Source organism: Ischnura elegans, chromosome 1 (assembly GCF_921293095.1).
Source record: "Ischnura elegans chromosome 1, ioIscEleg1.1, whole genome shotgun sequence".
NCBI lineage: Eukaryota > Metazoa > Arthropoda > Insecta > Odonata > Coenagrionidae > Ischnura > Ischnura elegans.
Window position 1 is genome coordinate 20718202 of NC_060246.1, and position 25530 is coordinate 20743731.

A 25530-nucleotide genomic window follows, 5' to 3' on the forward strand; every position below is an offset into this window, starting at 1 on the left:
ATATTCACCACAACATCAGAATCGCTTTCACTTTCGTCATTATCTTCGTCATACCCTAATGGTACATCTGACAAATCATCAGCACACAAGTCTAACAAAATTTCTTCTTCATCCAAAGTGTTGTCCTTCCGATGTGATGCCATTATATGGAATATTCTTATGAGTGGTTTTTAGAGTACAAATGCGTGCAAACCTTCAAGCGAGAAAAACTTGACACCAAATGTTCTATTCACTTGGACTCAGGGAAACACCAACTGCTCTTGACACATTAGGAGAGGAAACTAACCCAGAGGCAAGAAACAAGTAAGAGAGCATCATCTCCCTCCATGGCATGGACGAAAAGAACTGGGGGCCTCATTGTGAGTCCCCCAGTTCCTTTTGTCGAGAATGTTTATGTTGACGGAGCAGAGCAGTCCAGTTGCTGAGAGTGCATCTCGAAGAAGCGGCGATGAAGATAAGGGTCAAACTCGCTAGATAAAACAAGGCCATGTGGATAAACTCTTTGGAAATAATAAGCCAAGTGTGTGGGGTAACTCAAGGAAAAAGATAAATAAGAAGCCAACGCTGGTAAGAAGAGGAACGCCGATTCTGGGCGGAGGTGTTGAGAATGGAAATATGTGCCTATTCGGGCGTAATGCCTTTGGTTTAAACATGGTTAAAAAGCTAATGTTTAGAATATAACTTTACCCAATCAAACTTAATGATGTACCGATTCATTATTAATAACGAACAACAACTGAAAACGTTCTAACGAATACGGATTGCACGCTTTAAAATTGTTTTGGTTGACGCGCCTAAATGACGAGAATCTTCGTCATCCGTCCGGAACGTTCGGGAAAAAAATGACGAGAATTCTCGCCATCCGTACGCAACGTGTTAATTAAAATTTCATTTCATTTCAGTACTGATTTGCTTGAAGACTTGCAATTTTTGCTTCTAGGAGGCCAGCTGCCCCCCCTGCCCCTCGCTGGGACACCCATGTAATATAGCCAAGAATATTTCAATGAAGTGAAAAGTTTGCTTGAAAACCATAATCGGAATTATGGCTATACATTATTGCGGATTTATTTCTGGGGGGCACAAGGAAGGCCATATCCAAGATTTTATTCTGGGGGGGGGGGGGGGCGCAAGGATACCCCATAATACAAAACGAACACAATGTTAACGGGACCATATTAAAAATCTTGCATGTTTTTTTAGGATCTCCATACTCGGCTTCATGGGCGTACCCCGCGAGGGGCAGGGGGGGCAGCTGCCCCCCAACTAGAAGCAAAAATAGCAGAAGTCTTTGATGAAGCGCTGTTATGATTTTCTTAAAATGTTGGTTTCATTCACCTTATCCATGCTAAAAAGTCACAACTTGGCTTGCACCCCCCCCTAGACCAATTTAAGCCCCCCTATTAGTAATGATCCTGGGTACGCCCTTGCTCGGCTTGTATGGAATGGAATCTCCGCATCAGGGTGAGTTATGTGGGCATTGAGTCGGTTTTGAAGGTGCACTCTCATATTCAGCATCATGCAAACAGTAACCTTGACAGCTTGTGTCATTTTTCGATTTCTTAAGCGAAGGGAAGCATCAACCTCTAAATGGAAGGTGAAAACTAGGCTTTTAGAAGATAAATTCAGCACTTTGACTCGACTTCAAGAACACCCTTCATTACCGTTGATACTCCATTCCATTCGTGACGTCATTAGTGACTTATCTCGTCACCACGCCGCTCGGTATGGACGGTCTCTACTGGACTTCCTCCAAGTTGACGATCGAGTAATATCAAAAGTCTCCACCTGCAATGCGTTTGGCGCTAGTTGAAGAAAGATTGGTTTGGTTTACCGGAGAGAAAGGTTTGCAAGTTCTGTGTAAAGCTGCATAATTAATTTAATTTGCTGTTAATGGAGCCTTGTGAAAATTGATAGTTAGGGTAAAATTTAAGCCTTTTTGGAATTTGATTTTCTGTGTGCTTAGTACCCGGGGGATTCCTATGCATTGTTCCACAGTTGGTCTTCAATATGTGTTGTAAATTTTCCTCGTAATCTGAGATTACTGTGAACGTCATTAACGTACTATATGACGGTGTAAGTTGTACTGAGAAGAAACTATGCCTTCGGTTGAAGTTTCCCAGCCGCCTTCGGAACCACAGCCGGAGAATGGAGTCCCATCCTCACAGCCCATGGTGGGCATTATTTATCCACCTCCTGAAGTGAGAAGTATCCTTGATTGTGACTGCTTTTACCAGCTTGGTGACTGGAATATGCTTGAGATTTCCCTGTTGTTATATTGGGGCGAATAAGTGCTATTTTTCTCGCCATATTCTTGTTAGTAATAAATTCTGCTCTGCCGCATGGAAAAATGGCTGTTGCAGATTCACAGTCTTTCATTTCTCTTTAATGTCGATGTATTTTAGACTGGAATATGCAGAAAAGTGAGCAGGAAAGGTTATTTTTGACGAGGATGCTTTCGTACAATATGCTTAAGTCATCAACACAGAACCTGCTTGTGTTATTACATTTGTTTTACTGCCATTTCGATGGCGTTATTATTTCAGGCAATTCGAAAGATATTTTTCGTGTAGTTGTGGCCATTTTTTAGAATCAAGTAATTTCAAGCTTTTTTAAAATCTGATTTCTGTGATTTTGTCTCTACTATTTAAATTTTATGAAAGCATCATTTTTCGGAACCGAGGCCTTCTTGAGCAATCGCAACCCCTTGAAGAAAGCAATTCTTTGCTGTATTTCTCAATTATTTTATTTTTCAGCTTCTTCTCGAATGAAAAATGAAGATTTAGAGAACAAGTATTCCGCGGTTTAAGCAACTTCTTGTATTTAATAATAATAATAATAATATCTTTATTTGCCCAACGATTTGCAAAAAGCAAATAAAGGGCACGTCAAAATGATAAATATAATTTTATCAGACATAAAGCACATGGCATACATCAGAAAAAAGAGCTAATGAATATAAACACAATGATGATATATACATCAAAATGAAACACATAATTTTTTCAAACATTAGGAAATTTCTTACATGGCTCGTATTTATAATAAATTGTCTCAGTCCTTTTTTGTGATTTTGGAAATTTCATTGTGGAAGCATTGTAACCCACAAATTATCTGCACCGAAAGTTTAAATCAATGACATCTCATTACTCTTCAGTTAACCATCTATTTTTATAATTTATTTAATGTAATTTGAAATGCTTTCTGGTGTTATAAATTTTAATGACTTATAGTAATTTATATCAGGCCATCCCACAATGAAAAAGAAAAACTTGCATTGATTTAAGTTTTCATCCTTTTTTTAAAGTTAATTTTATAACTACCCTCCCCGTAATTCATGCTTCTGCTCCCCATTAAATTTGACTGTAGCATCTATCCTCTGAAGCACTTCCGTGCTCATAATTTCTATCATTGTCCTTTTAATGATTAGGTCCAAAATTGAATGTTAGGGTGAATATTTTGCTGTGTGCTCTTATTAAACACTTGTTTGTTTGTATTATCAGGGTTTATATCGGTCAGGGAAGTCAAGGGAATAAAAATCAGAACAGAAAGTTTACAAAATTATGTAACGGCCAGGGAAAACACTGTAGAGGTGCTGCTAAGTTATGAAAATAGTGGTTGTAGGTTGGGAGCATTATTGTGTTCAAGTATCTTGGCTGGGTGGCACAGGAACTGCCAACTTGGCACTTTATTTATGCTGCTACTGCTTGACTTTATTTCACAATAAACCTAACTGCATTACATATATGTATGAGACTGCTTGATTTTGTTATGAAGCAAGGGAAACAAAGAAATTCAGACTGGAAACTAGGGAAAAGTCAGTAAAATTGAAAACAGAAATTTGGCGTCAGCCCTGATTATTTATCTGCGAATGTTCAGGTTCAAGTTGAGGCTGCAGGTGCTACTTCAGAGAAACTTGTATTGTAATCAATATAAATACAGTATTGCATTAAATGTAGATGTATATAATTTTTTGGGTAAGTTGTGCTTTTCCTTAAGGTGAAGGGCAATCTTTTTTCTTCAGACTTCTCTTTAGAACTCTGATATGTGATTTTAAATGATGGGCATTTCATCTGTAGTGGTGAATCTTACATTCAAGGGGTTGTTTTCCTCTGCTAAGTAGCAGTGGCGGATACAGATGGGGGGTGCAGAGGGCACATGCCCCCCTCCCCCTTGTGGGGCCGCTCGTATTGCCAAAAATTGCAGAACCACAATTTTTACTTTTTTAATATCATACATGGCATTGTATTGTATATTTACATAATCAATTTAATTAAAACCTTCTTAAACTTTGCATGTAACTTGATTATTTTTAAGTACAATAAAAGTAAAAGTAACTCAAGTTACCTTTCCCCCCCCCTTGAGTTTTTTCTGTATCCACTACTGCTAAGTAGGCATACATGTAATATCTTTGGACTGGATAGTAATAGATTTTCTTTAACCATAGGGTAATTCCAAAAAGCACTTAACTTCTTTGAAGCAGATAGATTTCCATAATCTTTCTTCAAATTTTAAAACTTGATGGTGATAATCTCTCCAAAACTTGTTTAGTGTGCACATGGTGTGCTGTCTTAGTCATAAGTACAACTTACTAAAATATATACAGGATAGAATTACGTATAACTTAAGAAAAAAAGAATAAAATCTAGACTCAGCATTGCAGCTTCCTTAGTTATTCCTGTTTTGAAGGATGGCTTACCTTTACCTTTTGTATCTTGTTGGCTTAAGTGGATTGCTGGAGATTCCTGTCTTTTCATTCCTTCCACCTTTTCCCATGTAAATTTCCTTATTCACGCTTCAGACATTGTTGACAAGACAGCAAGTTTTGTGGCTAGAAATGGACCTGAATTTGAGGCTCGCATTCGACAGAATGAATTGGGGAATCCAAAATTTAATTTCCTGAATGCGGGAGACCCATATCATGCTTACTACCAGCATAAAGTCAAGGAATTTAAGGAGGGGAAAGGTAAGTATATTTGGTTGTGCACAAGTAGTCTTGTTGTGAGCAAATGCATGCAATTGAAGAGTCGTATCTGTCTGCAGGTCAGGAACCCACTCTCGGTGGTGGTCTGCCATCTGTCCCTCCTCAGAAGACTGTCACCGTCGCCGCACAGTTGAAGCAGCAGGAGATTCTGAAGCAGGTCGAGCAACCGTTTGTTCCCAAGGATCCTCCGTCTGAGTTCGAGTTTGTTGCTGATCCTCCATCGATATCTGCCCTTGATCTGTGAGTCCACTTGTTTTCCTCTGAACGTTGCTTAGGCACTGAAGGAGTGCGTTGTGTGGTTTAGTGAGGATTATTTGTACTTTGCCTTGAGATTGCCGAGTTCAGTATGGCTATACTTAGAATAAGATCAGTAATGTGTCAGACACACAAACAATGATTTAAGGCTTAAAATCCTAGAATTATTCAGGCATTGCTGTCAACATTGCATTCAGGCAACAGACATTGCTGTCAACATCATGACCATACTGACAAAACCCAGAAACCAATCAAGTATATTTCTACAGAAGAATCAATTTTGCTTCATGTTATCCAAGTGTGTTTAAAAATTACGTGGAAGATTTCATTTTTTAAAACATGTAAAATCTTGATTTATATTACTACCATTTTTGTAATTCTTATTTGCTATTTAATTAATGTATATAATTTGACTACCTGACCCGGCTAACGTTTTATTGCCGTATAAATTATTTCCAGGGAATATTTTGGTAGTCAAATAAAAAATAACTGACTTATTGTAGGTGTGTGGGGATGTGGTAGATGACTCAAAGAGGAATGGAGCGCTGTGAATGATGACGACCGGTAAAAATAACAAAACACCAAACATTCATTTTTTTGAATGCATTGTACTTTTATTATCTTAATCTATTAATTTCAAATTACATCTAATTAACAAATTGTGACAGTTCAAAAAATAAACATTATCAGTCTCTTAATTCAATGGAGTGTACAATATTGTGAGTCCAGCTTTAGCCAACACAAACAAACTGGATGGTTTACCCACACTAGAGTATGCTGCATATAATTGTCTGTGTGAAAAACATGGTCCACCCAAATCTAAGTAATAAACAGGCATTGTTTGGCCTTGAGACTTATTGACTGTCATTGCGAATGCAAATCTAATTGGAAAATGAATCTGTTTGAATTCTATTGATACGTCTGGCGGAATAATATGGATTTGTAACAGTAATACATGTTCTCCTAAGACCTTTCCATTCAAAAATGTTCGACAACTTTTTTCATCAATTTTTTAATGACTTATCGCGTGGCATGGCACAGCCGTGGTGGGTTAAAATTATGAAGCATATTTAACTGGAGAACCAACATTGTTGTAAACAGTGCGATGGCATGCCTGGCAAATTCCAATAAATTCAAAAACTCAGGTGGATAATTTTACGCTTTGCTGCTATCGCAAACTGTAGCGATAGAAGAGATTTCAAACTACATAAACAATACTGATAGTCATCAAGGGAACAGGAAGCCAAAAATGCTAAAATTTCAGCAATTTTATGTACATATTGTTTTTCAAATGTCACCATAAATCACGTGGAAAATGAAAATTGATTGCAAGAATAAGAATGTGCATTTCTTTTTCATTCCAATGGTGTACATATGTCTCAACTAAATGTGACTATTATCACTAATTTAAAAATGCAAAAGAAAAAGGTCTGCAGGCATTTAACTTTTACATGCATTTCTTATGGAAATTATTCAGAGCCCCAGCCAGGACATCATGGGCCTTGGGGAATAATGAAAAATAGTTTACATCCCATTCTCAGACCTACTGAATATACACACAAAATTTCATAGGAATCGGGGTCCAGCCGTATTGGAGGAGTTTGGCTATAAAAAACTCACATGAGAATTTTATATACATAGTAGATGAATTTATCAGAGGGCTGCCATTCTTTGAAATCCATTGAGAGTGACTCGAAAATCGTGCATTTTTCAATTGTCAACCACGTTACCCATTACAGGTTATGGCAAAAGGGTTTGAGGTTAACCTTGAGGCCTGGAATTTTTTTCCTTTTGGGTCTGTTGTACAACTTATAAAAGTTTCCCGTGAAAATTTCCTTCTCTGCCCTGATGCTCAATGCTTAAAATTTTGCTGATTCTAATACTTCACAACACTGTTTAAGTAAGTTAATAAATTGGTGCATTTTATTTTTCAGAGATATTGTGAAATTGACTGCCCAGTTTGTGGCTAGGAATGGGCGCCAGTTCTTGACAAATCTAATGAATCGGGAGCAGAGAAACTATCAGTTTGATTTCTTGAGGCCTCAACATTCTCTCTTCCAGTATTTTACGAAATTATTGGAACAGTACACAAAGGTGGGTTGATGTATATATGTTTTTACATGAAATTTCAGTGCCTGGTATTTCACTCTGCAGACCTGCGGGAAAACAGCGTAAAACTACGTACAAACTTGACATGAAATTAAGACTTTCTAACTAGGTAGCTCCCCATTGCAAAAATAACTTTATGTGCCCCAATAAGGCAATAGCTGGCTTCCATTGCTGTTTTTTCGGCTTCCTAGGTAACAGAACTCTTTCACCTTTTCATGCTTTTGTTTTACTAGTTTAATTTTTGCCCTAGTCTCCTCTCCTATGCTGCATGCTAGCATCTTAGTTTTCTTTGTGTTTAATTTCAGTGGATAACTGACTCTTTCTTGTCCGTATTCATCAGAATCTTCTTCAAATCACTCTCTCTCTCTTGGTATGACTGCTATGTCATCAGCATATACATACTAGGTATAGACGGATCCAGGATTTTTTCGGATCTGGATACGGATTGGATCCTTGATTTTCAGAGCCGAATCTTTCGGATCGGATATTTTCGGATCCAAATGCATTTTCAAATTCCTGACGCTGAGATTCCCCCTATGATTGTTCAATCTCTTGGGAAGAGACACACTATGTGCTAGTCCTATTTTGCCTTTTTAATTTTCCACGGCTGAAATTCTCTTACGAAATCGGAACTCTTTCCACCCTTATGGGGCATTGCATTTGCTGAATCTATTATTTAAAATTTCGGATCGAGATCCGATGTCTTCCGTGACTTTGGATTCGATGTATCCGATGAAGGGCAACATCCGCGGATATTTGGATCCGAGGTATCCGATCCGACCATCCCTAGCATATAGTAATTTTAACTGTTTTGATACGTTGATATTTACCCAAATCACCTCCCTCTGCTATCAGTTCTTGAACCAATGTTTCCGATTGCAGGTGTTAATTCCACCAAAGGATTTGATGGCGAAACTGAGCGAGGAGCACATGAACATGAATGTGGTTCTGGATCAAGTGAAGTACCGAGCTGAGTGGATCAAGCATCAGGAAGCGCAGCGACGCAGGGAGGAAGAGGAGGCGGAGAAGGAGAGGGGTGAGCTAATCAAAGCATTTTCTTTCATCCTACTGGTCTTTTCATAAAGAAAAATGAAATCTGGCACTTAACACTTTGCAGTCAGAATTTGGCAGCCCTTTTATCAGTAGTCCACTCTGAATTTAATTAGTACATACATACCTTGAATGGCAAATCGTGCTGATTGAGTATCACTCGACATTAGAGTTGATAGGGAGTGAGGCAATATCACTCGACAGTGAGGCAGTGTCACTCGACACCTGAGTGGAAAAGGTTAACAAAAAATAGCCCTACAGCTTTGGGTAGTTCATTAGCAGTTTATTCAGGAGTAATAGGCACTATCTATCATTCAGGTTTTGTTGGCATCTTGAAAATCTGGAAATGCCTGTAAAATGTTTTGATCCTCGAATAGTGAGGGTAATTTCTGTGAAAGACTGAATAAGTCAGAGAATTGAGGCAATTTGTTAAATGTTTTTACTGTCCCTAATATGCAAGAATTCTTTTCCAAAACTTTTCCCTGTTGATACCCTGGAAGTCTGTATGCTAGGGTGGATCGGGAAAAGTGATTTTATTTTCAAATCCATGGGGTCCAGCGGTGGCAGATACATCAAAATGCACGAAGTTTTTGATGTGAAGGACAGTAACTCAGCAAAATCCTCGGGGAATGACCATGAAATATTAAATTCTTTGATTTGTGACCCTCCCTGTAAACGGTGGATGGCTGTTGGTCGCCTCCTCCAAATACCATGCAATACCAGACAGTGTGTATTAGCTCAGGTATAGAATGTAATGGACTTATGATGACTGGAAGGAATCCCTGATAGGTATTTGGAGGCAGTGACTGACAGCTTAGGTCGTTTGCACCAGGGGAAGGGAATAGAAAACAACCTAGCATCTGCATAAGCCTACTCTGAATGGAGCTTGTCTTGTATCTTAGCTTCCCATCCTATGGAGAGAGTGCTGTACTTGAAACATGCCCTCCTCATAAAACTTAAGCAACCATAAACCAACTCTTGGGTATCCTTTGAAGATAATCTTAGGCCCCTATTAGCCGAGGCAACCAGACGCGCAACCGGTGGCGCGTCTGGTTGCTCGGGTTTATTCCGCCCAGGACACCGGTGGCGCCACCAACATTGGTTTTAAATTTTACCCTGCGCACAGCAGTAGTTGCAATAATAATAACATTTTACATCAATCTTGGCAGTTTTTTAAACTTAATTCTACTTTCATAAACAGTCTTCAAATAAACATCAGGAGTGTAAATTCATTAACATTGTTCAATTAAAGTAATCTCATTGAGGCCTGCCATACACGTTCCGGCCCGGCCTCAAGGACCAGCCTTGAGGCCAAACTGACAGTGTGTGAAAACAATAGGTCCGGCCTCAAGGCCGCTTGGCCTTGAGGCCGGGCCTCATTGGATTCCCATCCGGCCGTCCGGCCAACAATCCGCCTCAAGGCATTGCCAGACACGTTCAGTTTGGCCTCAAGGCCCGGACTGTACAGTCCAAGCCTTGAGGCCAAACTGAACGTGTGTGGGGGGCCAACACAATAAAATATTCTAGTAATCACTGAAATTTTTAAATAAAATATTTGTTTCATTACACGTGAGAATGAAATTCCTGAATCTTTCAAACTTTACATTTAACAACGGTTTCGTTAGAATGTCGGCTACTTGATTTTCTGGGAGACAAAACTGTAAATCAAATAATCCTTCCGAATACTCCCAAATTATAAATCTGTACCTCACCTCAATGTGTTTTGTTCTCCTACTCATATGATCATATTGTATCATTTTTATTGTACTCTGATTGTCTATATCTAAATTTACAAATACTGGTTTGACTGTCAACTCCCCAATTAAAGCCTTAGCATTTTTTTTCTTGACAGCACTCAGATGCTGCAATAAATTCTGCTTCATTTGAGGATAGTGCCACAACGCTTAGTTTGTATGAGCACCACAGGATTGGCACACCACCGAACAAAATTACATATCCTGTTGTACTTTTTCTTTCAGACAGATCTCCTGCAAAGTCTGAGTCACTATGCATATCCTTGCAGCTTTATTTGCTCTTCCATTTCTGCTGTGCGGAAATGCATTCCCAACCCTTGTGTTCCTTGTAGATATCTCATCTACATCTCTTCAAATTCTCTTTAACTTCTTTGACAGGTTTTTCCATGAATCTACTCTCAAAATTAACCGAAAATGCAAGGTCTGGTCTAGTTTTACATAATATATCGTATCATCTATAAATGATACGAAATGCCTTTTACTATCGCGAGTCTCTGTCTCAAATGGATCGCAAACATCAGTGTGAATTATTTGCAAAATTCTATTTGCTCTCATTCTTTCAGTTTTAAATGGGAATCTGGTTCGTTTAGCATTCACGCAAACAGAACTAAACTTACTGCCATTTGTCCTTGAAATTTATTAAGGTACACCACGACATAGTGATGAAAATTTTTTAAGGTTAAAATTTAAATGACCTATTTCTCTGAGCCATTCCATATCCAAATTAACTGCCTGAGTTAACATTGCTTCGGTTTCGTTTAAGTCAACTACAAACTATCCATTTGAACCTTTCTTCCCTTCTATTACAATATTTTGTTTTGGTATTTGCATTTCAAATACTAATATTTTAATGCTATCTTTTGTAAATAATACATTTCCATTATTTCCTGTGATTTCAGAAACTGACATTAAATTTTTAGATAATTCAGGTACACATACCCCTCTTTTAGTTTACATTTATTCATTTCTAGACTTCCTACTCCATTGACTAACATACTCCCATCTTTCTTAGCAACCTTAAACTTATCACTACATGGACGCAAATTTTCTACTATTTCGGTGGAATTAACCATATGTTTTGTCGCTCCGCTATCCATTACAAATTCAAATGTATTCTTGCTACTAAGATAAGACGCAGATTAAGCTAAAAATGCTACTTAATTTTCTCTTGGCTTTCTGTTCCTATATATTATACCCTTTTTCATTTGACGATCCCTTATTTCTAAAAAAAAAGAACAATGTTTTTCATCATGATTCGTTTTCTTTCACATTTTACAACATTTTTCTCGTAAAAAGCAGTCCTTTTCTGAACGATTAGTTCGTTTACATATTGAACACCCCCTTTTTGGACATCTAGCTTTGATATGACCCTTTTGGATACATGGAAAACACACTATATCATTTTTATAATTCATTTTACCGTGTCGATAATCTGCCTGGAGCGTCGTGGTCCGGGCAGTATGATGCGCGCGCATACAATATTCAGTCACCGGTTGCGCGTCTGGTTGCCTCGGCTAATAGGCTACATATACTCCAATGCCCCGGGACGATTCTGAGCAACCCAAAGTGGAAGGCGCGGTTGCGGGGCTCAGGCGACTGGTTTCGGTGGAAAGTCTGGTGGCGTGTCTGGTTGCCTCGGCTAATAGGACTCATTTGATTCTATGCCCCGCGACTGACCATTTCCACCGGACGCGCCACCGGTTGCGCGTCTGGTTGCCTCGGCTAATAGGGGCCTTATATTTGAATGAAATTTACAAGTCCGTATCGTATATTTGCATAAATTATTGACTGCAACCTTTCAGCAGTAATTGCTCATTGCTTTGTCATCTTCAATAAGTTTATTAATTGTGTGTATTATGAAAAACTTTAAACATGCATGGTGAATAATACCTTAATTCCAGGGATTACCTGTTTCCATCTTTAAAGGAAAGGATTTTCATCTGCTCTTGTTTGTATCTGCAATTCCATAAACAATTCCTAATTTTAATTTGTATTTTGTTTCATCTTTGCAGTTGCTTATGCTCAGATTGACTGGCATAATTTTGTTGTTGTGGAGAAGGTAGACTATCAGCCATTTGAGAACGGGAATTTCCCGCCACCTACCACTCCTGATGAAGTTGGGGCCAGGGTCCTCATGCAGGTGAGGCAGCTTTATTGGATACAAGACATGTTACCTATGCTTTGGATAAATAATAAATCATTTGGCTGCTAAAATGTCAGCCTATTAGTGAAGACCTAAAATGTCAATTGAGTGAAGTGGGGTGAGGATGTGTAGGGGCTTCATGAACTGAAAATTTTAGCTTTTGTTTGCATCAGTGATCAGGTCAACATTTTTTGTTTTCATTTATTTATTTAGAAAACAGGAATATTTTATCAATAGTTAAGTTTTAAATCTATTCTATTTACAATAGAGCTACATACTTAGCATACTTCTGCCACCTTTATAAAACTGCTTTTACATTACATATTTTAATTAACTTTTATTGCGGGCAGAAATAATTATAATCCAGTTGGTGATCATCTCTGGGCCAAGTTCCTCCCTTACACTATTTTTCCAATTACAGAATCACAAATTTTATTTTTAATATACTCTTGGTGACCAGCCTCTGCATGGCTGTATTTAACGATGCATGCTATTATGAATGAGAATTTTCTCTGGAGTTTTTGCAATATGAGTCTCTATATTAACTTCAGATGCTCTTACATTTCTTCTTAGACTCAATGAGTTACTTGTATTTATCTTGCGAAAGTGCCAAGTTTTCTATTCATTTATATACTGATGTTAATCATAATTGGTGCTAATTTTTCTTTTGGGTGCATTAAATAGCTCATTTTTTTAATAATATTAAGTGAGATCCCAGTGTTTTGAGTAGGTGTATCTGGTTATTTATTCTGATTATTGTCAGCAGTCATCATCAGAAGGTAGCAAAGAAAACAGCTTTAAACTTCAATTGTTATCTTCTTGGTGCTTGATCATATTAGCTTTAGTTAATCCTTAGTGATAGAAAAACCAGAATAAACAACCTGTACTCAGGATTCGGCAAATCTTAAAAACCTGTAAATTTCAGTTGGTTTGGGGTTAACTTTATTTACATATGTTGATTTTGTGTTCTTTTGTTAATACATAGTATTTTACCGAGTATAGCCTTCATGTGATTCCAAATTCCCTCCTCCCAACGTGAAAGCTTTACATTGGGAAATGATTTTACATTACTATGAGCATATTCCCTCAGCTACAATAAATAGCCGAGTAAAGGTATTTTCTAGTGAAAGCTGAGATAATATAACTTTGAAAGGTCTGAAAAATTTCTGAATTGTCATTGAAAAATCAGGAGAAGTCAGTAAATTTGAAACTTGAAAATCACGCAAACCCTGTGCTCTCGTTGCCTTGTGAAAGCCTGTCTCTTGTATTTGTTTAAGTGGATTTGAGGGCGTTACGTAATGTGTGTGTCTGATTGTTTGTTGTAGGAGCGCATTGAGGACTGGGAGGATGTGGAGATGCAGCTGGGGAGTGACGAGGAGGAAGAGGAGGAGGGGGGGAGGAGGAGGGGAGGTGGGAGGGAGGAGAGGGGGGAGCGTGGGAACGACGAGGACGAAGAGGAAGACGAGGAGGACGACTTGGCGAAGGAGGCCAAGGACAATACGCAGGTGCAGGACATGGAGGAGGAGTCGAGCGACGAGGAGGCGGACGAGAGGGATGGGGAGGGAAAGAACCCCCCTCCACTGCCCCCCAAGGAGGTGCCGCAGCCCCCACCCCTCCCTCCTATGCCCGACAAGGTGGTGGTTAAGAGGGGATACGACCCCAAGCACCACCAAGGTACGATGCCAAATCAAAGTCAATCAATGCTTAGTCAAATTCCTTGGTACATATCAGGAATTAGAAGATGTTGAAATAAATACTTCACGATAATTAAATAAATACTCCATGATTATAAAATTTATTGCTACCTAAGTTTAAATGTTACTGCATCATTAAATGTTACAAAATTTTAAGTATCAATATAGTAACATTAAAGCCTAGGTCATAATACATTTTTTAGTAGTGGAAAATTATTAAAGTATTTATTTCACTATGGAAAAATTCTGCTCCATCACCCTTGAATCTTCGGATTTTATTAGGAATTGAAGATATTATGCAACTCTGAATTTCCACATGTTTTTTTCAAAGCACTGCATGAAACAGGTAACCTTGTATGCAGTCTTGCATATGGGTGCAAATTTACGCCAATTATGCAATTTTCCATGAAGAAATAATTTGGCTTATCCAGAATTTGAACTTGGATTGCCGGTCAGCTATTCCACCAGTTACATTACATAAATTCAGTTTAAGATTCACCTTGAAGAAAGATGGCTTGGTGGTGTTAGTGGTAGCATACCTTACCGGCATTCTGGAGATCCGCGTTTGAATCCTGGCTTAGCCAAATGATTTTTTCGATGCAAATTTTATCCTTGTTGTATTCCAAATGGTAGATCTTTTATCCGCACCACCAGTTGCACTTTGGCGGAGCATTCTCATGAATAGTTGCATAATTTTTATACTTAAATGTGTGTTCAGCAGAACCAACAGCTTACGAAAACAGAGGGACTCAAATTTGTGAAGCAGAGGGTTTTTTATAGGAATTGAATGAATTTTCCGGCTGGCAGGTATGTGATTACCCTGAAAAAAAAATATTGCTTCACTTTCTACAGCCAGTATTTGGATAAAGTTGGGCAAAATTCAAATGCACACAGTATGGGGCTATGCTGTACATCACATTGAAGGTTATAGCTTTACATGCCTAGCATGAAAGTGTAAACCATCCATCACCTGAGGAATTGACAAATGGAGAGTTGCATCATCAGGTGCTCTTGTTTAATTTGTAATCTTTTATGCATACATATTTTTGTGGGTTGGTAGGTGGGATCGATTCACTTTGTTAGCGATAGCTCCAGAAGATGCTGTGATTGAATCACTAGGTGAAGGGTATGTCAGGAAGGAAGTGCATTTTGTTGTTAATAAGTCTTATATCTTGTGGAATTGCAGAGTTAATTCTTCGATTCCAGATGGAAGCTATACGATACTTCCTTGTTAAATGTAATTATGAAAATTTGATGAGGCCCTTGTTAGTGTGACTCTTGAATTAGTGGAATGAAAAGAATTTAATTAGTAACTAGTGAAAATAGTTTCAAATTTGTTAATTAGTGATAATTTTTTATTGATGGTGTGTAATCAGTTATAATTGTAAGGGTGTACGTATTTGCTGTTCATCCCATTGTAAACAATCTCCTTTGAACATTTATCCTCAGCTGCCAAAGTTCAGCGTGTGCCTGGTCCTGATGAGTATCTCATTTCACCAATCACTGGGGAGAAGATCCCGGCAAGCAAAGTGCAAGAGCACATGCGAATTGGGCTGCTCGATCCCCGATGGGTTGAGCAACGAGACCGACAGATCCAAGACAAACTCAATCAGGAGACTGTGTTTGCTCAAGGTAAGTGGTCACTCTCTTGAATGATTCGGTGTTTGCTTGCATGTCTTATTCTCTGCTGACAAATACTAAGTGGTTCTTTTCTGCGCAGGATCTGCTATTGAGGCCAGTTTGAAGCAGTTGGCTGAGAGGCGAACGGATATCTTCGGTATCGGTGATGAGGAGACAGCCATCGGTAAGAAGATAGGAGAGGAGGACAAAAGGAAGGATGAAAAGGTAATTGTAACTCTCACTAGTGTCTGTAATCATTAATAAACCAGTGTAGCATTTTGCAGTTGTTCGAAAAAAATGTATCCGCCCAAGTCACTGTTTATCTAACACATTCACTATCAAAGGCACCAATCATCATCTTTCTCATCTTATTGAGGGAGCTTGATGATCCCAATTGTCATTGTTTTTCCTCCCAAGTTTGGGCTGTTGCCTCAAGAGCAATTGGACAAATTTTTTGCCAATTCAAATAGCTAACTACAGTCTTCAATTGAGAAGAACATATGTACTTCTGATTTTCTTAGAGGAGAGGAGCTGGCATATAGCTAGTTGTTTATAAATCCTTGATGCAGTAATGTGCTTTTGCTCTTAATACATATTCCCCTTTGGCTAGTACAATCATTATAGTGAGCATATGACTTAGGTGCGGGAGGTTGGATTGTTCTTGCAGAGTAGTAAGCCATTCGCCCTCTGCTGCTTGAGGAGAAGATGTCTCTCTAAATATTGATATTTGGCATATGAGAATCCATCGAGTCATGCTGAAAATACCGTATAAGCTTGTGTAAGAGGCGCACACGTGTAAGAGGTGCAACCCTATTTTGAGGAAGGAAGCTATAAAGAAAAAATATTTTACGGTATTTTTTTATCCTATCGTGCGGTGTTGCAGACGTATGCCTGGAATTTCGACAGTTATCGAAATTTCCTCTTTCAGTACTATTTGAAAGAGGAAATTTTGATAACTGCGGCGGTAATAGCGGCATAAGAGGGAGTAGAAAGAGTTCCGATCCTCTCTTCGCATACGTCGTCGCTCTACGTTGCTTGTCCTACTCACGAACAATTTTTTTTAAAAGCTCTCGCAGGAGTATTGCAATAGAATTGCAGCCGTGGAAAATTTTAAGGCAAAACACGACAGGCACATAGCATGAACCTTCCCAAGAGATAGGACAACAATCGGGGCAATCTCAGCGCCTTAGGATAATAACCACGTCGTAGATTTAAGGCCCCTTGCACACACACCGATTTTGGACGGCCGGTAAAATATCGGCCGTCCACATTCCAATAGTGAACAATGGGAGAGCATTGGAGCTTGCACACGTACCGAACACGCGCCGGCACCGGCTAAATGCCGGTTAGCTGCCGGCCATTGTCACTGTGGATCGCCGTCGCCGGCTCAAAAACATAGCAACTTATCGTTTGACCGGTAAAAATCCGGCGTGTGTGCAAGCATCGCTTCGCCGGTAAAATATCGGCCGATATTTTACCGGCCGTCCAAATTCGGTGTGTGAGCGCGGGGCCGTTTTTTTTCCTTTCCGGGACTCCATAGGAAAATAGGAAATTATCAAGTTACAGGGGATCAATGGAAACGCGTTTCATCCCTACCCCATCTCACCAACTGACCTTTTTCGGTCTACCAGGTTCAATTCTCCGAGTTTCTGGAGGTCAAATGCTAGGTGAGTCACCTTCTGAGCTCGAAGATATCTCGATATCTTTCAGCAATTGTATGACACGCACGAGGTTCTAAAAAGAATTAGACCTAACGCGACGTATATCTGACAGCATTTAAGTTTTTTGAGCTCTAATTGATTGACACAAAGATTTATAGCTAAAACAAGGCTACTAATACTCAACATAGTCCAAACAGCACAATTTCGGAAGAAACAAGCGTAGCATGAGCGCATTCATACAAGACGAGACGGACTGGAAACTTCAGGCAATGCAAACTGCGTATATCACGTTGCCTTTGCCTCTTCACTTCAAAGGCAACGACGTCACATGCAAGATCGGACGTGTTCTTCCCTTGCTCCTTCGCTCATAGCCTCGTAGCTTGAAATATGGAGCGCGCTCCTTCCCCTCGACCTCTCCTTCAGCGCTAGTCCAACAATGAACACACTCGTTCGAATTTTTTAAACCGCAGGTTTTGACACCAATATAATTTTCAGTTGCAAAAATCCTCATATTAGCGTCTGAAGATAATTTTTGAAAAATCAGGTGCTCAGCGTAATGGAAATTGCTCGGCAAGACAGATGTTGACGAATCAGGTATGTCCTTCAAAACTACGTGTTTCTATACGTTTGATAAGCGATTACTATATGCAGTATAAATGCCGCAGGATACCCACTTGTGGCAGTAAATTTAGCGCGCGCTCCGGAGCGAATCACCCCGCTCGATCTTTTCAATGTTCACCTCTGGGGTACCGACGTAACGGCGCGATGCTTACGAGAAATTCAAACAGGAGCATTTTAAAAATACGTCACTAAGGGAGAAACTCCCCTACCTGCCGCTTGATTTTGACCCAGGGTTTCAGATGACTGACTCACGCTGTAAACCAAGGCCCCTCAGTTCCCCTTGGACTTGCGACCGGGTAGGGGAGGGGGGGAAGATAAGAAGTTTGTGTAAGAGGCGCACCCCCATTTTCGGCTGCAATGTTTGGGAAAAAAGGTGCGCCTCTTACACGAGCTTATACGGTATCCTATTTCACTGTCAAACAGTAAAGGAATACCTCCCACCAGGAAGTAAGAAAAAGAAGGAAACTAGGATGCACTATTTTTTGTGTGTGCCTTTTTTTTGTGCCGTGTTTTTTCATTTTTAATTTGTATGTAATTTTTGTCATATGTGTTGATGGGTTAAAGTAGAGTTAAAAATTTCAGTCCTAATTATGAATGCATATCATTTAGCCTAACCTTAAAAAAAATTTTATTTGAACTAATTGCTTTTGGTCAAGAAAACTGCTATTTTCATTATCTTTTGGTTTGCTGGAAATTTAAAGGTACTGTAGGCATCATTTATGTTGCCAAAAAGAGCATTTTAAATTATAGTGAATTACTACTTTGTTCAACTTGTGTTTGTTCATAAAATGTTCTGCCTTGAAGAGATATGCCAATGACTGCTAACTTTGTAAGGGTTATAGAGAAACTTTGAGAGTGCTGCCAAGTTGATGGTGAGTCATACATTCCTGTTGGGTTTGTTGCCAGAGTGGTAGCCATGCTCCCTGATTCTTGTCCCTTCACTTCTCGCATGCCTTCCCTTCTCTAGGTCTCTTCAGAACTCTAATCCAAGGATAGACAAACATAAAAATTGTAATTCGTGCGTAGGTTTCCGTGGCGTTGTTCACGATGACTGCTAATTTTTGGGTTCTCCAGCCGCATCTGCGGTGATGAGTATGGCCATTGAGGCGGGCCATAACATTGAATTCGAAAAAGCGAAGATAGTGGCAAAAGAGAGTCGGAACTACCCAAGGCAAATCAGGGAAGCAATTGAAATTCAAAAAAGACAAAATATCAACAGGGACAACGGCTACCCAATCAGCAACGTTTGGAAGAGAGTTCTGACCAATCAGCGCACTGGAGGAGATTGGCCAGTGCTATATAAGATGGCAAAAAATAAAAACTTCTCACCTTCGACCTGAAGACGGAAGCAGGATGGCTTCCGAAAATGTTGTCAACCATAAACGACAGACGCGGCTGGAGAACCCGAAAATTAGCAGTCGTCATAAAAATTGTAAAAAGCTAATTTTCTACAATCTAACGCCATTGTCTGTCAATAGCATGCTGATAGTGCTGACAGGAGTGAGTATGAGAGAGTGGACCCTGCCCCCAAAGTGAGGAAATTTAAAGCGGAAATTGCATTTTAGCTATCTAGTGCCCACTGCTTTGAGCCATTGTTATTTTTCCTACCCTTTTACTAATGCTATCTTGCCTTTGTAATTACATTTTCAATATTGCTTTTATTTTATTTATGAAATACTATTTTGGTCATTGCCCCTCCAAAAATATAATCTGTAAATGCCACTGAAGCCTAGAATGGTTTCTTCATCCAAAGCTTTCTCCATTTAACAGGTGACGTGGGATGGGCACACGTCGAGCGTCGAGGCAGCGACACGTGCTGCTCGGGCTAACATCACGCTCGAGGAGCAGATCCACCAGATACACAAGGTGAAGGGACTGCTGCCCGACGAGGAGAAGGAGAAGATTGGGCCCAAGCCGAACACGGCACGGCCTGGTGGCATGTACGGTGGAGGACAGCAGGGCGGGGTGCAGCAGGGTGGCAAGCAGCAGCACCACCACCACCACGGCGGTGCCGGGGGGTCAATGGGTGCACCTCCCTCACTCATGGGTGGAGCCGGATCGTCGGCTTCGCAGATGGGCAAGGGAATGCCGAAGGTGTCGGGCCCTCCGCCTTCCATGAAGCCTCTGCTGGCCCCTTCGGCCCCTCCCCCTGTTCCCCACCCACCCCCACCCCCCCTCGGGGGGCGCTCCCCCCTCCGGCGTACCCCAGCCACCCCCTCCACCCGTCGTCCCTCAGCCCCCTCCCTCCCTGGTGCCTCGGATGGCCCCCATGCCTCCCCCACCACCCACTGGTGCCATGGTGCCTCCTCCTCAGCAGGGCCTCATGATGGTTCCTCCGATGGCCCCACAGCTGCGACCACCACCCCTCATGTGTAAGTACTGTAAAAACGTCAGGCATACAGCTCTTGGCAGTCCTGCGATATTTTGTTGATCAATCACATTGTGCAGTTCTTTCCTGGAATTGTTGGAAAAAGAATCATTGAATTAAGTTGTTGCCTGATGTTATTTAGCTATGTAATTACTAATTGGAGTTTGTTCATTTCTACGGTGGCAGCCGTGCAGGGACGCCCTGGATTCCCGATGCCTCCTCAGGGCTTCATGCCTGGCCCAGTGCCTGCGGCTGCGCCCCAGCAGCCTCCACAACAAGTGCCCCCGCCCCCTCAGCCCGTGAGTAGACTTATAGTGTGCATTGCATTTGGAGTTGGCTGTGTGCACTGATGAACTAGCCCCTTCTGTTCTACCTCCACACTGTTAATGTGTGGTGCTTTCCCTTGGATACATGTCTGGAAAGTGTCTTCTTTGTAGCCACACTTTCGTAATTGGACGGCAAATTAAAATGTTTCAATTACTTTATGATTTGGTTGTTGTAAACATTCTAATAATAATTCGCTTTAAAATATATACCCCTATTTAATTGTTGAATAAAAAACATTGATCTTGACATCCCAAAGATTTATTAAACTCTGCTCATCTCTTTATTTACAGAATATGTTGAAGCATGTTGAGGTTGAGGATGAGCCTCCAGCAAAGAAGCTGCGAACTGAGGAAACCCTCATGCCAGAGGGAGAGTTCATGGCAAAGAACCCGGTGAGTATAAACTTAGTTGTCACCTATGATTGCTGCGTTGTTTATGTCACATCGCTTCTAACTCAACTCCATTATCAACATGAAAGTCCAAATTTAAGTTCAATGCATTTTCTAAAAAATTGTAATTTTGGGAAATACCATGAAGAAGTCTCCAATTTCAAATAATAAGGATCAGTGGTACAGACCAATGAACCATGAAATAAAAAATAGAGGATTATATACAGCAGACTCCTGATTATCCGGCTGCAGTATATCTGTGTTGCGGATTATCCATGCATGATTTTCACTCTTGCACAATATTTTCCGCGATCTTTATAAAAAAATAAAATAGAATGAAAAATCGCCGGGATTACTGCATTAATGCTAGGATACACCGGGCTTATTACTTCCGTTAGAGTCACCTTCATGAAAGGGAAGCGATCGCTCGCTTGCTGCATTCACGGGAGCACCATGTTCCTGTATTCCAAGCCTCGCAGTGTGCGATCGCTCTCCGAGATCATGGATACACGTCCTGTAGCAGTTGCAACCCGGGCAACTTGTGCGAGAGGCGACTATGTGGCGTGGTGCCTGACAGTGTAGTTTCTGACGTCGAGCAGTGGTTTTGAAGAATTCATGCAAACCACTTTTCCGAATCCGTGATCACAAAGCCACGGATGTGTAGTTTTCGAAACCAAGCCTTACATGGAGCAATATTAGTATGAGTACAACCATGTTATCGCTGCTAAAAAGATCGCAAACTGGCAAAGAATACCCTCAATGAGTCCAGGAAGCACTCTAAAATAACTGAATAACTGCATAGATAATAATATATCGTTTGTTTAACGTAAATTATGAACATTACAAGAAAATGAAGTGAAAGTTTGTGTTATCCGTGTATTCGGATTATTCGTGCCATCTATCCTCATCATTAGCCTGGGTAATCGGGAGTGTGCTGTTTGCCCAAGCAGTAGGGCTGTATAGGAATATTGAGCCTCTTCCTTGAAAACAATTATTTCACCGCTAGAGCTAAAAAATGTAATTGTTTGGCAATTGTAGAAGAAGCATGATAATTTCTGCCATTGCCAAACAGCAGATGGAGCAGAGACTTGATTGGTTAATGAAAGAAAAAATAAATAAATTACGAACCACAGAATTGGAATTTTTTGCTATTTAAAGTCTGGAATTGACTGAATGAGAAGTAGAAAAATCATGGATGACCTCAAAGATAGAAGATGGTGTCGTATGGACTCGTCCAAAGGATGGGGTGGAAAGGATTCCAAAAGCTGTTTTCAAATGGATACTGGAAGACTGTAGGAAATGACAATGATCCAAGAAGTCTTGGTGGGAGAGATTAAGAAGGGAAATGGATGGGAGAGGGTTAGATGAGGTATTTGATGCATGAGATGGGTGGAGAATGGGGATTGGGTGATGAATTGTTGGAGAATATCAAGGTGGGACTTTTTATTTTGGCAGATGGATATGTTGTCTGGTTTTGGAAAGCAGCTACTTATACAGTGGAATGTTCCTATAAAAAAATTAAAGGACGCTTACCAGATTTGTTACTTTGTTATCAAGAATTCTAGCTGCATATTACTTGATGTCTTGGGAATGTGTTTTGTATTATTTTCCATATCCATAAGCCAGAATAGTCAACTGAATTTGTCGGAGGTTTTGATGCAGTATGCTTATTTATTTGTTTTTTGTATTCCCATTGTAGAGTCCTGTGTCTCTGAAGGTTGCCATTCCAAGCATGAGCGAGAAACCAGAGTGGCGACTCAAAGGACAGCTTCTGTCTCTGACGCTGCCATTGACAGACACAGTGTCCGTGATCAAGGCCAAAGTTCACGAGGAGACAGGAATGCCTCCTGGGAAACAGAAGTTACACTGGGAGGTAAATCATTTTTCTGCTTTTTCTATTCACTTCTATATTTCATCTAAATTTTTTAAATTCATATTATGTACCGTGTGAACTACATTGTCACCAGTAAGTATTCCAGTGTTGAAAGAGTTCTGCAGACTCGTTGGTTGTCTTTAGGTGGCTTTACACAATTATCTTTAAATTATTCTAAATAATTCTCAACCAATCACAAGTCCATTGTGGTTTCGTGAATGGTTATTTTAGAATACTATCTTGTTTTAAAACAGCCCAACATATCAGTTCTACTCTTGTCAATTTTATTTGACCCCTTGGCCGTTAAACTCTGAGGCACATGTTAAAATAAAATGCGTGAGTCCTTGCGCCTGGCTCAAACCAATATGTTAATCCCAATGGGTTTTCATTAGTCATTTACCACTGCATTACCCTCTTTTGCAAATCCTTATTGCAGCCATACATGACAATTATATGTCAAACCTTACCCAATTCCTTACTTTAGTATAACTCATTATCATAAAAGAAGTCTGTGAACAATTGTAACAAAGTTACAATGATAAGAAAACCTTTAGTAAATACAAAACGAGAGAATGAGCTGAAAAAAAGATAATAATTGGTTAATACATATAAGCACTAATCTTCATCAATAAACACAGAGAGTTCCTTACAATGTAAGCCTCATAATAGGTGAAATGCATACCATGAGTGGAATAATCATAATAGATCCGGCATATGACCTGGGCTGAGTTTAAATATAAAATTATGCTGATTTTGTTTCCCTTTGCACAATGGGTCTTTAATTATATTTTATTCTACACCACGTTTGTTTACAAAACACATTTTTAACAAGCAAGATTTAATGCAGAGGTGCTCTATAAACTGATTCCTTCTCAAGAAATAATGCAGATACTACATTTGATTGATATTAGTATATGGTGAAAAGTCTACAACAAGACTGCAACATTTAGTTTGGGAAATGTTGCCTTCATAATGGCACTAGATGGTGTAACCACGGTCAGTTACGCTGTTAAGTATTTTTTTGGAAATTCAGTGTTTTTTAATTTTTGACATGGAATCCCCAAAGAATTCAAATGGGTGAACCTTGTGACTAATCCTGGAATCTATTTATTCAGTCCATGACTGATCTCCAGTCAATCCAGAGTGATGACTTGGAGGCCTCAACCAAAGGTGGCAAATTAATCATATATATTCGTCCGTTTCAGTGCCTACCCTCTACCCTTTTGACAAGAGGGTAGTTTCCTTCATCAAAGAAAACGGAAGGCATTGATTGCGATGCGTTACCCACCATTAGAGTATTCATAATATACAAATTATTTGGTTTTTGAAATCCCAGTTTAGACAATGTTAATGGTTAATTTTAACCTCATTTGAAAAATAGGAATCTTTCATTTAATTTCATTCATTTCTTTCACTTTTCATTTAATCATGAAAAATAGATATCATCATTTAAAAATTGAAAAACGTGAAATATATACTCCAGGAGTAATAATCTTTCGATTTAGGCAATAAGAAAATAGGAAACCATCCTAGTGTTCATTCAGCTGGTGGAATGCAGTTAGAAGTTAGTTCACTCATTGTACGTCGTTGCCTATTTCAGGGTATATTCTTCAAGGATTCCAACTCGTTGGCATATTACAACATTTTGCCTGGAACAGTAATCAACTTGCAGCTGAAGGAACGTGGTGGCAGGAAGAAGTGAAGAATTAGAGAGAAAGATGATCACCCCAAATGGTGTAAGATGGGAGTGTGCCATCATTTTTGTACAGAGCGTGCAACGAAGGAAGTATTTCTCACTGAGGAAATATTTATTTTCTTGCTGCATAATGTATCACGACTACTCACTTCTCATATTTTCATGATTATCTGATAGAAATCATCATTTCTATCAGATAATCACATAACATGGAAGATGGTAGTGAAAAGGAAGGTTATGGATTCATGGAATCTTCGATGGGGATTGAAATTAAGCAATACCAATGTTTCCCTTCGTTCCTCTGCTGTAACATACTGCAAAAAGGAACTTCCTATGCTTGATCAATTGTGGAACATGCCAATCCGTTGAAACTGGTTACACATATGTGTAGACGGGAGTTTTACTGCAGCGTGTTTTATTTTACATATTCCTTAAGAAGTTATTATTTTCATGACATGTGTATGAACTATCTTCAGTCTCATTTTTTTGTGGTCACCGTTTATTGCTATTAAAGTAGTGCCTTTACTAAAGTAATGGTGTTCAGGAATTTCATTAACCCATAGACATTAGCATTTTTTCAAGATTTTAAGATATTGACAACAAGAAAAAGCGATTGAGCATTTTTTGTCAGCAACTTGAGTAATGCTGTGGGACTGCTGTTTCCTGTAAATATTCCATGTTCTTAATTTCATCTACTAATACATAATTAAAGGCAAAATAAAGGGAAGGTATTCATTCCTATTGGCATTTTACCTCTCTTCTTTTGTCTATGAAGTGGTACATCTAGGTATTTCATAGTTTTCTTCCAATGCACAACATGTTCAAATTGCATCACACAGCATTGTTCTTTTGTAATAGAAATTAATGAAACAGTTGCAAGTATGTATACTGAAATGTAAATGCTGTCTAAAGATAATTAAGATGTATCATGAGTTTTTGTTGAGCACGTGACGGGACAACTTAGTTGGCCACATTACGAGACATGATGG

At 39.5% G+C, this 25530-nt stretch overlaps 1 protein-coding gene across 1 annotated transcript; it reads left to right on the forward strand.

Annotated features, from left to right (window-relative positions):
* Window positions 1-1783: 1783 nt before the first annotated feature.
* On the forward strand, window positions 1784-25075 carry LOC124156761 (splicing factor 3A subunit 1). The gene is made up of 15 exons (XM_046531327.1): window positions 1784-2205; window positions 4799-4963; window positions 5041-5221; window positions 7171-7330; window positions 8228-8381; window positions 12162-12289; window positions 13618-13966; window positions 15436-15618; window positions 15707-15831; window positions 19659-19822; window positions 20085-20260; window positions 20443-20555; window positions 20874-20975; window positions 22672-22845; window positions 24446-25075. The coding sequence occupies exons 1-15, from the start codon at window positions 2097-2099 to the stop codon at window positions 24545-24547; spliced, it is 2385 nt and encodes a 794-aa protein (XP_046387283.1). The 5' UTR covers window positions 1784-2096; the 3' UTR covers window positions 24548-25075.
* Window positions 25076-25530: the final 455 nt, after the last annotated feature.

Excerpts from the sequence above, each read along its gene's own strand:
- LOC124156761 (XM_046531327.1), top strand. The coding sequence starts at position 2,097 with ATGCCTTCGGTTGAAGTTTCCCAGCCGCCTTCGGAACCACAGCCGGAG. Across the intron at positions 13,967-15,435 it reads CGACCCCAAGCACCACCAAG|CTGCCAAAGTTCAGCGTGTG; the intron begins GTACGATGCCAA and ends ATTTATCCTCAG. Across the intron at positions 20,556-20,873 it reads TGCCCCCGCCCCCTCAGCCC|AATATGTTGAAGCATGTTGA; the intron begins GTGAGTAGACTT and ends CTTTATTTACAG.